Raw genomic sequence first — 15,350 nt, 5'->3', positions numbered from 1 at the left:
TGTACCCACCATCAGCTCTGTAAAACATGTTTTCCTGAAATACTCCGCAAATCTCCTGCCTTGCACTTGAAAAGTGTTTCATAAAAACAGGAATTGCTGGAGATACTCAGCAGGTTTTGCAACATCCTTGGAGAGAAAGCAGAATTAACATTTCGAGTCAAATGATGGTTCTTCAGAACTCATCTTTCCTGTTGTATGCTGACCAAAACTGCATGCAGTCCTCCATTGTGGCCTGACCAAAGTTCTGTCCAGCTCCAACATAATCTCCCTGCTCTTATTGTATTTGTATCATGTGATTGGTTAAAAATTTACTTTTTATATTTATCTATCATTTGGTTATTTGAAAAAGAGCATTGCAAAGAAGTATTAGAAATTATTTAATTCATAAGTTTTTATAAAGTAATACAGTAATTAACTAAGTAGAAATGGCTGGTCTAAATAGAGTAGGTGATATGCTGTAGCTGTATGATGTGGGAGCTGGCTGATCCCATGGTGATTGGCAGTAACCACATCTACAGCAAGTGTTGGTTACTGGAGGAACTCCGGCTCAGAGATGATGATCTGCAATCTGAGCTTCAAACACTGCTGCACATCTGGGAGGGGGAGAGTTACTTGGACACTTTGTTTCAGTAGGCGGTACACTTGGTAGATTAAGTAATTAAAATTCAGTTAGTCAATCACAGGGTGTGATTGAAATGAGGCAGGTAGGGGGATCCTGAGTTCAGGAATGGAGGAGACTCAATTTTTGACCTTATCCAACAGGTATGAGATGCTGCTCCCTATGTGGATGAGGAAAAGGGTTGCGGAGAAGATGAGTGAGCCGACCATGGCACCATGGTGCAGGAGGCCATTCAAGAAAGGGGTGGAGGTTGGGGGTATCAAAAAGACAAGTGGCAGTTATAAGGGATTCTATAATTAGGGGGATAGGTACTATCCTTTGCAAGCTGGATCGGGAGTCCTGCATGATGTGTTGCCTGCCCAGTGCCAGGGTACAGGACATCTCTGACTGACTTGAAAGGATGCTAAAGCAGGAGGGGGAGATCCAGTTGTTGTGGTCCACATCGGGCCTAACAACATAGGCAAGGGTAGGATGGCAGACCCATTGGGGATTATCAAGCACTGGGAATGAAATTAAGGAACTGGTCCTCGAGGGTCATAATCTCTGGATTATGGCCTGAAGCACGTGCAAATTGCTTAAGGACAACAAAATTAGGGAAGTAAACACATAGCTCAGGGAGGATCTTTACTGATGGGATGGTCTTCACCAGAACCGATCTGGATCCAGTGTTCTAGAGAAATGGATAAATAGGTTGGTCACTGGAACTTTAAACTAGTGACTTGGGGGAAGGGAAAGGGAAAATGACAGGAGGTATAATGGTAAATAAAAAGGTAAGCAGCAGGTTCGTGTGTTGCTGGAGGGTTTAAGTTCAAGGCAGACTAGGAAAGAAGTAAAAAGGAAGGAGAGCTCAGGAGATATTATTAGAGATGTTGGAAATCCTGACGGTAAGAAAGCTAGCAAAAGAACACTTTACCTAAATGCTCATAGCATCAGTAATAAGCTTGATGAGGTAATGGCATGAATAATTGTGAATGAATATGATTTAGTAGCCATTACAGAGACATGATTCCCGGATGGTCATGACTGGGAGTTAAATGTCCAGGGGTATCAGACTATTCGGAAGGGCAGACAGCAAGGTAAGGGAGGTGGTATAGCTCTGATATTCAAGGACAGTGCTGAGAGATGATATATGTTCTATTGGGATTAAGAATGAATCCATTTGGGTGGAAATGAGAAATTCTAAGAAGAAAAATAGTTTATAGGCCACCAAATAATAACATCACATTGGGCAGACAATACGCAAAGAAATAACTAACACCTGTAAAAATGGTATGGCAATTATCATGGGGGATTTTTATCCACATGTCGATTGGTCGAACCAGCTCAGTCAGGATAAGCCTTGAGGAGGAGTTTGTTGAGTGTATCTGCGATAGTTTTCTTGAACAATGTGTAATGGAACTGATGTGGGAGCAAACAATCTTAGATCTGGTCCTGTGTAATGAGACAGGAATAATTAATGTCTTCATGATTAGGGATCCTCTTGGAAGGAGCGATTACAGCCTGGTTGAGTTTAGAATACAGATGGAGAATATGAAGATAAAATCCAATACCAAGGTCCTGTGCTTAAACAAGGAAGACTACAATAGAATGAGGGACGACTTGGCTACAGTAGAATGGAAACAAAGATATTATGGTGGGACAGTTAATGGGCAATGGAGGACTTTCAAATCAATTTTTCAAAGTGCTCAGCAACAGTATATTCCAGTGAAAAGGAAGGACTGTCAGAAAAGGAGTAATCCACCATGGATGTCTAAGGAAATGAGGGAGGCTATCAAATTGAAAGAGAAAACATACAAGGTGGCTGAAAACAGCTTGAAAAATTGTTGAAGATTGAGAAAATTTTAAAGGTCAATAGAAAGCCACAAAAAGAGCCTTAAAGAAAAGTAAGGTAGAACATGAGATAAAACTAGCACAGAATATAAATACAGATAGCAAAAGTTTCTATAAATATATAAAATAAAAAAAAGTGACTAAAGTAAATGCTGGTCCTTTAGAGGTTGAGAAGGGGCATTTAGTTATGGGAGTCGAGAGTGTGGTGCTAGAAAAGCCCAGCAGATCAGGCAGCATCTGAGGAGCAGGAGAACCAACATTTTGGGCAAAAGCCCTTCATCAGGAAGAAGGCTGTGAGGGGAGGGGGGTGGGGTTGGGGCTGGAGGAAAGGAGCTGAGAGTGCGCTAGGCAGATGAAGGTGGGAGAGAAGGTGATAGGACAGAGAGGAGGGTGGAGCAGATAGATGGGAAGGAAGATGGACAGGTAGGACAGGTCATGAGGGAGTGCCAAGTTGGAAGGACGGATCTGGGATAGGGTGGCGGTAGGGAAAATGAGGAAACTTGGGAAACCTTCATTGCTGCCATATGGTTGGAGGGTCCTGAGGCGGAAGGTGGGGCATTCTTCCTCCAAGCTTCGGCTTAGGATGTGGTGATGGAGGAGGCCCAACACCTGCATGTCCTTGGTGAATTGGGAAGGGCAGTTGAAGTGTTCAGCCACAGGGCGGTTAGTTGGTGCAGGTGTCCCGGAGATGTTCTCTGAAGCACTGCAAGTACGCATCCTGTCTCCCCATTGTAGAGGAGATTGCATCGGGAGCAACGGATACAGTAAATGGCGTGTGGAAGTGCAGATAAAACTCTGATGGATGTGGAAGGATCTTTTGGGGCCTTGGACAGAGGTGAGGGGGGAGGTGTGGGCGCAGGTTTTGCAATTTTTGAGGTGGCGGGGAAGGTGCCAGGGTTGGTGAGGGGCGTGGACCTGTCAAGAGAGTGTGGAGAGAATGGTCTTTACGGAACGCAGATAGGGGTTGGGAAGGAAATATATCTCTGCTGGTAAGGTTCCATTTGTAGGTGACGGAAATGTCAGAGGATGATGCCATGTATACAGAGGTTGGTGGGAAGGAAGAAGCACACAGCATCCACACCAGTATCCCTCCACTGGCACTCTCATTCGTTTGGCTGAACGGGTCCTCACACTCAATAATTTCTCCTTTAAATCCTCCCACTTCCTCCAGACCAAAGGCGTAGCCATTGGCCCCAGCTATGCCTGTCCCTTTGTTAGTTATGTGGAACAGTCCCAAACTAACCCACCCTCCCCTCCTAGCACCTTTCCCTGCCACCGCAAGATATGCAAAAGCTGCACCCACACCTCCCCCCTTACCTCCATCTAAGGCCTCAAGGAACCTTCTACATCCCTCAGAGTTCCACACAGGTCATTTACTGTATCCGTGGCTCCTGTTGCGGTCTCCTCTTACGTTGGGGAGACAAGGTGCCTACTCGCAGAGCACTTCAGAAAACATCTCTGGGAAGCCCGCACCAATCAACCCCACTGTCCCGTGGCTGAACACTTCAACTCCCCCTCCCACTCTCCAGAGGACATGCACATCCTTGACCACCTCCATCGCCACACTCTAACCACCCAATGCCTGGAGGAAGATCGCTTCACCTTCTGCTCAGGACCCTCCACACACAACATCAATGTGGATTCCACCTGTTTCCTCATTCCCTCTCCCCCACCTTATCCCAGATCCAACTTTCCAATTCAGCACCACCCCCATGACCTGTCCTACCTATCCATCTTCCTTCCACCTATCCATTCCACCCTCCTCCCCAATCTATCACCTTCATCTACCTATTGTATACTGAGCCACCTTTCCCCCAGCTCCACCCCCACCACCCCTCCCAACTCCTCGGCTCACAGCCTCATTCCTGATGTAAGGCCTATTCCCCAAAACATCAATTCTCCTGCTCCTCAGATGCTGCCTGACCTGCTGTGCTTTTCCAGCACCACACTCTCAACTTTGATCTCCAGCATCTGCAATCTTCACTTTCTCCCGTTTAGTTATGGGATATGATGAAATGGCTGAGGCATTGACCAGGTATGTTGTGTCGGTTTTCACAGTGGAGGACACTAATAACATGCCAGTAATTGACAAAGAGACAAAGGTAGGTAAGGACCTGGAAACAATCATTATCATGGAAGAGGTAGTGTTAGGCAAGCTAATGGAGCTAAGGGTAGACAAGTCTCCTGGCCCTGATGGAATGCCTCCCAGTATACTAAAAGAGATGGCAGGAAAAATAGCAAGTGTATTGGCGATGATTTTCCAAAATTTGCTGGACTATGGGGTAGATTGGAAAACAGCAAATGTGACACCACTGTTTAAAAAGGGAGGTAGACAAAAGATGGGGAATTATAGACCAGCTTAACCTCTGTAGTTGGGAAGATGCTGAGTCTATTACAAAGGAAGAAATAGTAAAGCATCTCAATAGAAATTGTCCTGTTGGACAGACGCAGCATGAGTTCATGAAGGGCAGGTCATGTTTAACAAATCTTTTGGAATTCATCACAAGTAAGGTGCACAACGGGGACCCAGTGGGTATGGTACCTAGATTTTCGAAAGTCCTTCAACAAGGTGCCACAAAAGAGGCTGCTGCATAAGGATGCATGGTGTTCGGGGTAAAATGTTAGCATGGATAGAGGATTAGATGACTAACAGGAGGCAAAGAGTGGGGATAAATGAGTGCTATTCTGGCTGGCAATCAGTGACTAGTGGTGTGTCTCAGGGATCGGTGTTGGGCCTGGAATTATTTACAATTTATATAGATGACATGGAGTTGATGACCGCCTGTAGTCTGTCAAAGTTTGCAGTTGATATTAAAATGAGTGGCAGAGCAAAGTGTTCAGAGGATTATGAAACTTTGCAGAGGAACCTAGATACTTTAAGTGAGTGGTCAAAGGTCTGGCCAAGGGAACACAATGTTAATAAATGTGAAGTCATCCATTTTGGTAGGAGTAACAGTAAAAAGGATTATTACTTGAATGGTAAAAAGTTGCAGCATGCTGCTATGCAGAGGGACCTGGGTGTCCTTGTACTTGAATCGCAGAAGGTTGGTCTGCAGGTACAACAAGTAATTAGGAAGGCACATGGAATTTTGTCTTTCATTGCTGAAGGGTTTGAGTTTAAAAGCAGGGAGGTTATGTTACAGCTGTACAAGGTGCTGGTGAGGCCACACCTGGAGTACTGTGTGCAGTACTTGAGAAGGGATATACTGGTACTCAAGGGAGTGCAGAGGAGGTTTACTAGATTGATTCCAGAGTTGAGGGGGTTGGCTTATAAGGAGAGACTGGGATTGTGTTCATTTAAATTCAGAAAAACGAGGGGGGATCTTATAGAAACATATAAAATTCTGAAGGGAATAGATAAGATAGAAATGATGAGGATTTTTCCACTGGCAGGTGAAACTAGAACAAGAGGGCATAGCCTCAGAAATCTAACCTAATCTAATCAGATTAGAGGGAGTAGGTTTAGGACTGAATTGAGAAGGAACATTTTCACCCAGAGGGTTGTAAATTGAAGGAATTCCTTACCCAGTGAAGTATTTGACACTACTTCTGTAAATATTTTTAAAGCTAAGATAGATTTTCTTTGAACAATAACGGAATTAGGGATACGGTGAGAAGGCGGGTAAGTGATCTGAGTCCCTGAAAAGATCAGCTATGATCATACTCAACAGTGGAGCAGGTTCCAAGGGTCAGATGGCCTACCCCTGCTCCTAGTTCTTATGTTCTTACAATCTGTGCCTTAACGGATAAAGGCAAGCATTCCATGTGCCTTCTTCACTCCCCTATAAACCTACCCTCCAGCTTTGGTCTCCTTACCTGAGAAAGGATGTACTGGTATTCGAGGGGTGCAGAGGAGGTTACTAGATTGATTCCGGATTTGAAGGGGTTGGCTTATAAGGAGAGACTTTGTGGGCAAGCACCACAAGATCCCTCTGAACTTCCTGTTGTCCTGTCTTTCATTCAGTATTCCCTTGTTGTTTCTTCCAAACTGTATCATCTATCACATTTATCAGGGTTAGGTTTCATCTGCAACACACCTGCCCACCTGGCAGTTCCACCTTTGTCGTCTTGAAACCTAAGACTTCCCTGATCACTGTCAGCCACCCAGTCAATCTTTGTGTCATCTGCAAACTTACTTTTCAATCACGACACATTCTCATCTATATAATTTATGAATATCACAAATAAAATGGGTTCCAGCAGTGATCCTTGTGGAATGCCATGGAACACCACCTTTAATGGCATAACTAACCTTCTAGCACCACCTCCTGTCTCCTGCTACTAAGCTAGTTTTGAATCCAATTTGCTAAATTACCCTGGATAACATTAATTTTTAACTTCTTTTATCAGTTTCCCAAGGCCTTGTTTAAATTGAGGTAAACCACATCGATTGCCCTACTGCCATCTACACACTTGGTCACCTTCTCGAAAATTCCAATCAAATTTGTTAGGCATGGCCTCCCTCTCTCAAAGCCATGCTGACTCTCCCTTATCAAACCTTGTGTCTCTAAATAGAGATTAATTTTCTCCTTCATTATTTTTTCTAATTGTTTCCCTACTACTAATTTTACATTCACTGGCCTGTAGTTCCCTGGTTTATTGTAAATTGGAGCCACATTAGGTGTTGTCCAGTTCCCTGGCACATCCATTGAGGCCTGAGATAATTTAAAAAATTGGGTCAGACCCTCTTTTGCTTCCTCTTTTGTCTCCCATGGCAGCCTGGGATATAACTTATCTGCACTAGGCAGAAGTGGGTACCGCAGATGCTGGAGATTAGCATCAAGATTAGAGTGGTGCTGGAAAAGCACAGCAGGTCAGGCAGCATCTGAGGAGCAGGAAAATCGACATTTCAGACAAAAGCCCTTTATCAGGAACCTGAAGATTTGTCCACTTTCATATTTGTCAAAACCTCCAATATCTCTTATGTCAGTCTGCTGAAGAACTTCACAGTCCATTTTTTGAAATTCTGCATTTGCATTAATTTTCTCCTGTGTAAAGACAGATATGAGTTACTCAATTAACATTTCACAAATGGCCTTTATTTTCATGCATAGATTGACTCCTTGGTTGATAGTGGTCTCTACTCTTTCTCTGATTATTCTTTTCGCCTTGATATACTTGTAGAAGATCTTGGGATCCTCCTTAACCTTGCCTGTCAGCATGTTTTCATGGCCACTCTTTGCTCTCCCAATTGCTTTCTTGAGCTCCCCCTGCACTTCTGCACTGCAATGACTCAAATCCCAAGGAAATTACCTCTCTCTATCAAATCTTTTAAGTTTAATTGTCTCAGTTCTTGTCAAGTAAACTGTGAAGTCTTCTTACATTATTACTCTAAAACTGATAACATAGGATTCCTCAGCGTTTAAATATTCTGCAGATTTCTAACCAAATACTTCTGGTCTAAAAGTTTAATGAACTGTTACAAGACAATTATACTTTCCCCAAATTATTCTCTACTTCTTTCTAGCAGAGAAACTATATTTTGGTTCTAGTCAAGTCTCTAAACTGCCCTATATTTTAATAAGAACAAAGAAAATTTACAGCCCAGTAACAGTCCCTTCGGCCCTTCAAGCCTGAGCCAATCCAAATGTACTGTCTAGACCTGTTGGTCAATTCCTAAGCATCTGTATCCCTCTGCTCCCCACCTACTCATGCATCTGTCCAGACCTATCTTAAATGAATCTACCATGCCTGCCTCTACCACCTCTGCTGGCAATGCATTCCAAATGCCCACCACCCTCTGTGTGACGTACTTGCTGCGTGTATCCCCCTTAAACTTTCCACCTCTCACCTTGAAAGCATGACCTCTCGTTATGGAATCCTTCACCCTGGGAAAAAGCTTGTCTGTATCCACCTTGTCTATACCCTTCATGATTTTGTAAACCTCAATCAGGTCCCCCCTCAATCTCCTTTTTTCTAATGAAAATAAACCTAACCTACTCAACCTCTCTTCATAGCTAGCACCTTCCATACCAGGCAACGTCCTTGTAAACCTTCTCTGCACGCTCTCCAAAGCATCCACGTCCTGTTGGTAATGTGGCAACCAGAACTGTACACAGTATTCTAAATGCAGCCGAACCAACATCCATTTTAACATGACTTGCCAGCTCTTATACTCAACACCCCGTCCAATAAAGGCAAGCATACTATATGCCTTCTTCACCACTCTATCCACCTTTGCAGCAATCTTCAGGGTACAATGGACCTGCACTCCCACATCTCTCTGCTCATCAACTTTTCCCAAGGCTCTTCCCTTCATTGTATAATTCGCTCTAGAATTAGTCTTGTCTGAATGCATCACCTCACATTTGTCTGGATTGAAATCCATCTGCCACTTTTCCACCCAACTCTCCAGTCTATTTATTTCCTCTTGTATTCTTTGACAGCCCGCTATGCTTTATGCTACTCTACCAGTCTTCGTGTCATCTGCAAACTTGGTGACCATACCAACAATGCCCTCTTCCAGATCATTTATGTATATTATAAACAACAGTGGCCCCAATACTGACCCCTGTGGAACACCGCTGGTCACCTTTTTCCATTTTGAGAAACTCCCTTCAACTACTACTCTCTGTCTCCTGTTGCTCCACCAGTTCTTTATCCATCTTGCTAGAACACCCTGCACACCATGTGATTTCACTTTCTCCATTAGTCTACCATGGGGAACCTTATCAAACACCTTACTAAAGTCCATGTATATGACATCAACAGCCCTTCCTTCATCTCCCGACTTGGTCACTTCCTTGAAGAACGCTATTAAGTTGGTAAGGTACGATCTCCCCCGCACAAAACCATGTTGCCTATCACTGATAAGTCCATTCTTTCCTAAATATAAATAGATCCTATTTCTCAGTACCCTCTCCAGCAACTTTCACACTACTGACGTCAGGCTCACTGGTCTGTAGTTACCCAGAATATCCCTACTACCCTTATTGTAAAAGGGGACAACATGAGCAACCTTCCAATCCTCCAACATCTCACCTGTATTTAAGGATGCCACAAAGATATCAGGGCCCCAGCTATTTCTTCTCTCGCTTCCCTCAGCACCTGGGATAGATCCCATCCGGTCCTGAGGATTTGTCCACCTTAATAACCTCTAGCCTACCCAACACATCTTCCCTACTTATGCCGTGTTCTAGACTAATCAAACTTCTATTTCTGATCTCAAGATTCATCATGTTCCTCTCCTCAGTGAGCACTGATGCAAAGTAATCATTCAGAATCTCACCCATTCTCTCAGGTTCGAGACACAGCCTTCCTTCATTATCCTTTAGTGGACCAATCCTTTCTCTAGTTACCCGCTTGCTTCTTATATAAGAATAAAATGCTTTGAGATTCTCCTTAATTCTGCTCGCTAAAGCTATTTCATGACCCCTTTTAGCCCACTTGATTCCTCGTTTAAGACTTGTCCTACTCTTCCGATATTCCTCCAGGGCCTGTTCTGTTCTTAGAAGCTGCCTAGACCTTATTTATGCTTCCCTTTTCCTCTTGGCTAGTCGTACAATTTCTCCTGTCATCCACGGTTCACAAATCTTGCCCTTCCTATCCTTTGCCTCAAATGGGACATGCCTACCCTGCATTATCTTTAACTTATCTTTGAAAGCCTACCACATATCAAATGTGGACTTCCCTTCAAATAGCTGTGTCCAATCCACATTTCCGAGCTCCTGTCTAATTTTGATGTAATTGGCCTTGTCCCAGCTTAGTACAGTTCCCTTAGGGCTACCCTCATCTTTATTTATGAGTATTCTAAAACTTACAGAATTATGGTCACTGTTCCCAAAGAAATCCCCCACCGCAACTTCTACCACCTGTCCTGGCTCATTCCCCAGTACCAGGTCCAATATGGCCCCTTCCTTCATCGAACTATTGACATACTGCTCTACAAAACTCTCCTGGATGCTTCTTTCACATTCTACCCCATCCAGACCTCTAATGCTAAGTGTATCCCAGTCAATGTTGGGAAAATTAAAATCTCCCATCACCACTACCCTATTGCCTCTACATCTTTCCATAATCTGTTTACCTATTTGTTCTTCTACCTCACGCTCACTGTTGGGAGGCCGGTAATACAACCCCAACAGTGTAACTGCACCCTTCTTATTTCTCAGCTCCACCCATCATGCCTCACTACCCACGACCTTCATAGTGACCTCCTTAAGCACAGCCATGATATCATCCCTGACCAGCAATGCAACTCCACGCCACTTTTACTTCCTTCCCTGTGCTGTCTGAAGCGTCTATATCCTGGAACATTTAGTTGCCAATCATCATGCCCTTCTTTCGACCAAGTCTCTGTGATTGCAATAACGTCTTACTCCCAGGTACCAATCCAAGCTCAAAGTTCATCTGCCTTACACACTATATTCCTTGCATTAAAATAGATGCATTTCAGGCCACCAGTTCTTTTGCGCTCATCTGCTCTCTGCCTACCCTTCCCTTTATTAATGCTATCTTCATGATTCTTACAGTCTCCAGTCTCCACCTTGCTGCCTACTTGTTTTCTCTTCTGGTTCCCAGTCCCCTGGCACATTAGTTTAAAACAGCAGTAGCAAAAACTCCCTAAGGACATTGGTTCCGGTCTAATTCAGATGTAGACCATCCATTTTGTAATAGTCCTACCTTCCCCAGAACCGGTCCCAATGTCCAACAAATCTGAACCCCTCCTTTCTACACCATCTGCAAATGTGTTGCTGGTCAAAGCACAGCAGGTTAGGCAGCATCTCAGGAATAGAGAATTCGACGTTTCGAGCATAAGCCCCAAGGGCTTATGCTCGAAACGTCGAATTCTCTATTCCTGAGATGCTGCCTAACCTGCTGTGCTTTGACCAGCAACACATTTGCAGCTGTGATCTCCAGCATCTGCAGACCTCATTTTTTACTCGAAGATTTCTACACCATCTCTCAAGCCATGTGTTCATCCTGCCTATTTTTTCATTTTTACGCTGGCTAGCACTGGTAGTAATCTCGAGATCACTACCTTTGAGGTCCTCCTCTTTAACTTCTCTCCTAGCTCCCTGAATTCTTCTTTCAGGACCTCATCTCGCTTTCTATTTATATCGTTGGTGTCTATATGCACCAAGACAACTGGCTGTTCACCCTCCCTTTTTAGAATGCTCTGCAACCGATCGGTAGCATCCCTGACCTGTGCACCTGGGAAACAATATACCATCCAGGAGTCCTGTTTTCAGCCACAGAACCGCCTATCTACTCCCCTCACAATAGAATCCCCTATGACTATGACCCTACGAGTCTTTTTCCCGCCCTTCTGAACAGCAGTGCCCGCCACGGTGCCATGATCTTAACAACTGCTGCCCACTCCTGGTAAGCCATCTCCCCCAACAGTATACCTGTTGATGACCACAGGGGCCACTTGCACTGCCTTCCTACTCTTTTTCTGTCTTTTTCTCCCGCATCAAACAAGAGGCACATGCCATGGGTCTGAGATCCCCTGCTGTTATAAGCTTAGCTTTATGTGAACTAACTAAACTCAAGCAATGTACTTAAGTATATGAAAAAGAACCGTAAGTAAGAGATAAAAGCCTTACCTTACAGTGTCTTTTTCTACTGGTTAGGAGAGGGGGGGGGGGGTGGGGGCAGGAGGGAGATACCACATGTGTAGTGACTCGGGTTTAGCCAGTGCCCAAATATAAATTAAGCCCTCACCTTCCCGGCAGCCCTCGCTTCACCTCACCTTCTCTCCTCGCCGCTCTGTCAAACTGTCTTAGTTTTCGAAGTTAAAACCAATCCGTACTCTAAGCCAAAAGCAAGCTAATGGCCTTAAATGTTTATACTTTCTGTCGTAAACCATTATAGTATAAACAATCTTCCATGAATACTCCAGGTATTCCCACTCTGACAAATACTGAATTAAGTCACTGTTCCTGATAAGCTGTTTGACCTCTTCTTTCCAAAACAATGAAACCCTTCCGAAAAGTAACCAACCAAATCTAAATGTTGCTGTTGTAGATGATATTACTGTGTATCTCATTTATAAATAAATCACACAGTTGTCCCCACATTCCAGTCCCAACCATTGTGGTTACCCTTCTCCTACTTCCAGCCCCAATGGATACCGGTAAACTGACCTAGTATCAGAGCCAACTGAAATTCCTAAGACTCTGAATGGAAAACAATCCCAGAAATACCCCTCAAATTCACATGTGACAAATGACATTTCCCTGTAAAGAGTCTTAAGTGAGTACCAAACATGATTCACGAGGAATATCCCATAACTATAGAATAAGGTGGAGCTGCAAGGTCTGTATCAATTTATGGGGTATTCCTGGGGAATGCCAGTCAGTACTTATTTAAGGGACACTTCTGTCCTTCTGACTGGTCCAAACCAAAGTTACAAGTGTACGAGATAAGTATGGAGAAGTCCCAGGACATTTCCAGGTTTTACTAGATTTTGCTTGAGTGACAGCATTCCCTTGGCTTTTCACTTGACAGCCTGAGGTAGAGGGTTTTTCTTTCACAAAGACTGCACTGTTCTCCAAAAACATTAAAGATTGAGTTGGACAGTATTTTTCAGGAGCTTGCTTGAGCAAACTGGGTAGGATTTTGCTTGAATAGTGGATAGTATTCTTTCGTAATTCCCCATATAATAAGGGGTAGAAAAGGCTCCCTGTAAATGGATCTTAGTGCACTAAATCAGGTTGTTATACTCTTGTGTTTTAGTTGCTCCCATACCTGGTGATGGATATTCTGAGGGATTATCCTGGTGTTCCAGGACTCTTTGTGGCAGCTGCATATAGTGGGACTTTGAGGTACTGTAACTCTGATTCCATTCAATAATCCTTGATGTTAACATCCAAGTCCCTTCCATTTGATCTCTCTCTTATATTGTTCCTTTAGTATCAAAAGTCCTGATCTCATTTTATTGATGTTTCCAGTACGGTTTCCTCCAGCATCAATGCATTGGCTGCTGTCACAGTGGCAGACGTCATCAAACCTTTCACCGATTTGTCAGAGATGAAACTTGCTTGGATCTCAAAGGGGCTCAGTAAGTGTGATTTCATGGCTACAAATGATCAGATATATGCAGAAATCACTTCCAAGTGGGAAGTAGACCTGGTATGAGTTGATCCAGTTCTCAACTAAGAAATGAAGACCAATCTGCGCTGAAGGTTCAGTATTTTTGCATCAAATTCATTCTTTCCTGAGACCTCAAAACCTTAAAAATGTCTTTGTCTTTCAGACTTTCCCTCCACTCGTAAGCTGTACATTCTGAAAATCAATGTAAGCTTGCAATTGTTCCTGCCTGACATAACCCATCAGCTCTTGATAGCTTTGATGGTGGTTTGTACAATGTACTATCAATTTTCAGAACACATTTGAACCATTTTTATCATCACACTGCTTTTACTTGTAAGTGATATGTGCCTGGTTCACGAGAAATGACCAATTGGGAAACTCAATATTAACTCAATGAGACCTTTCATTGTTATTCACAATGGACCATTGGTGAATTATTTCAAATTGCCAAGTATAGGACAATCTTCATGAGAGGTTCTTATTGAGCCTATTTAATTAAGAAAATCGTAAATCTCAGTGTGTGACCGTGGATATGCTGCATTTAACAGGGATATACTCTTCTACACCAGCTATTCATTTGCTTCATAGGCTTCATGTATGGAATCATCTGCATTGCAATGGCTGCATTGACCTCTGTGATGGGTGGCATCCTACAGGTAGGATTCTTCTGTGTTTATAGATGTAACTACACTTCTGCTGAATTTTAGCCTTCATCAGCATGGCTGGCCGTTGCACATACAATATTCTCTTAATTGAAATAGCCATTCTCGCGAGCTCACAAATTAGCTGAGAAATCATGATGTATTTGCCAACAATGCACATTAATTACTCACATCTCAGGTTCCTACTGTACCAGTGTGAAGTTTCCGTTTGTCATGCCAGTCTCCAGTGGTCAGATTCTCACAGATTGCCAGTTTAGGACTACAGATCTGCCTTATGAGAAGCTTAATTGAGAAATCTGAGAAGATTGTTACATCCATAGAAAGTAAATTGTTAACTCCATCAATCTGAGCTGCAGATTTTCTCGCTGAAAGCTTTGAGGCTGACAATATCGCTAGGTTCGCAAATTCCAATTACACTTTCTTCCTCAGAAGACCCATACAAATACGAATTCCTGCACGGATGGAGAATATTCTGTGTTCCTACTGCTGAATAAAGGACTCTTACTCATTTACCAGAAGTAGTGAATTTGTTATAAATTAATGGTATATGGGTGTCACTGTCTGGGTCAGACTTTAAACCCATCCCTTACTGGGCCTTCAACTTAGCGTTTGCTAAGGTTTTTTTTGATTCACCAATGGGATGTGAGCATCACTGGCTGGGCCAGCATTTATTGTACATCCACCATTGCCCTTGAGGTGGTAGTGAGCTGTCTTCTTGAGTTGATACAGTCTGTGTGCTGAGAAATTTCCTAACAGGTAATAGTTTGAACCCTTATCCCCATGATTTGAAGCTTGCAATTATTTTATGCTATTTCTTAGTACCTTGTGTTTATTGCCATCTTATTGGCAGGAATGATGAAGGGCTCATGCCCAAAACGTCGATTTTCCTGCTCCTCGGATGCGCCTGACCCGCTGTGCATTTCCAGCACCACTCTAATCTCAACTCTAACCTCCAGCATCTGCAGTCCTCACTTTCGCCTCTGAACTTCGCTGTCAGGCTCAAATGGGGAATAGAATTGCACTTATTGTGGGAGATAATTACTCATTGTGATCTTCCCTGATTTGGCCATTTGCTGGCCCAGGAGGTGGGTTTGCCATCCATTGATGAGTGCCTCTCAAGGCTCGAGGGCTAACAGGAAGTTAATCATCTTGAAAGTAGCAGAATAACATTGCAGATAAGTGAGATGGAGAGGGCACTTCAA

The 15,350-nt window shown here is 43.5% G+C and overlaps 1 protein-coding gene across 1 annotated transcript in view; it reads left to right on the top strand.

The window, feature by feature from the left end:
* The window catches only part of LOC132828236 (sodium-coupled monocarboxylate transporter 1-like), a 93,531-nt gene that overhangs the window by 46,461 nt on the left and 31,720 nt on the right, over nucleotides 1-15,350 (top strand). Inside the window, exons 8-10 of the mRNA XM_060845198.1 lie at nucleotides 13,130-13,218; nucleotides 13,345-13,454; nucleotides 14,075-14,142. Coding sequence (XP_060701181.1) covers nucleotides 13,130-13,218; nucleotides 13,345-13,454; nucleotides 14,075-14,142 — 267 coding nt within the window. The remainder of the gene's footprint in view (nucleotides 1-13,129; nucleotides 13,219-13,344; nucleotides 13,455-14,074; nucleotides 14,143-15,350) is intronic.

Source organism: Hemiscyllium ocellatum, chromosome 26 (genome assembly GCF_020745735.1).
Source record: "Hemiscyllium ocellatum isolate sHemOce1 chromosome 26, sHemOce1.pat.X.cur, whole genome shotgun sequence".
NCBI lineage: Eukaryota > Metazoa > Chordata > Chondrichthyes > Orectolobiformes > Hemiscylliidae > Hemiscyllium > Hemiscyllium ocellatum.
This window is presented reverse-complemented; position numbering and strand designations above follow the sequence as displayed.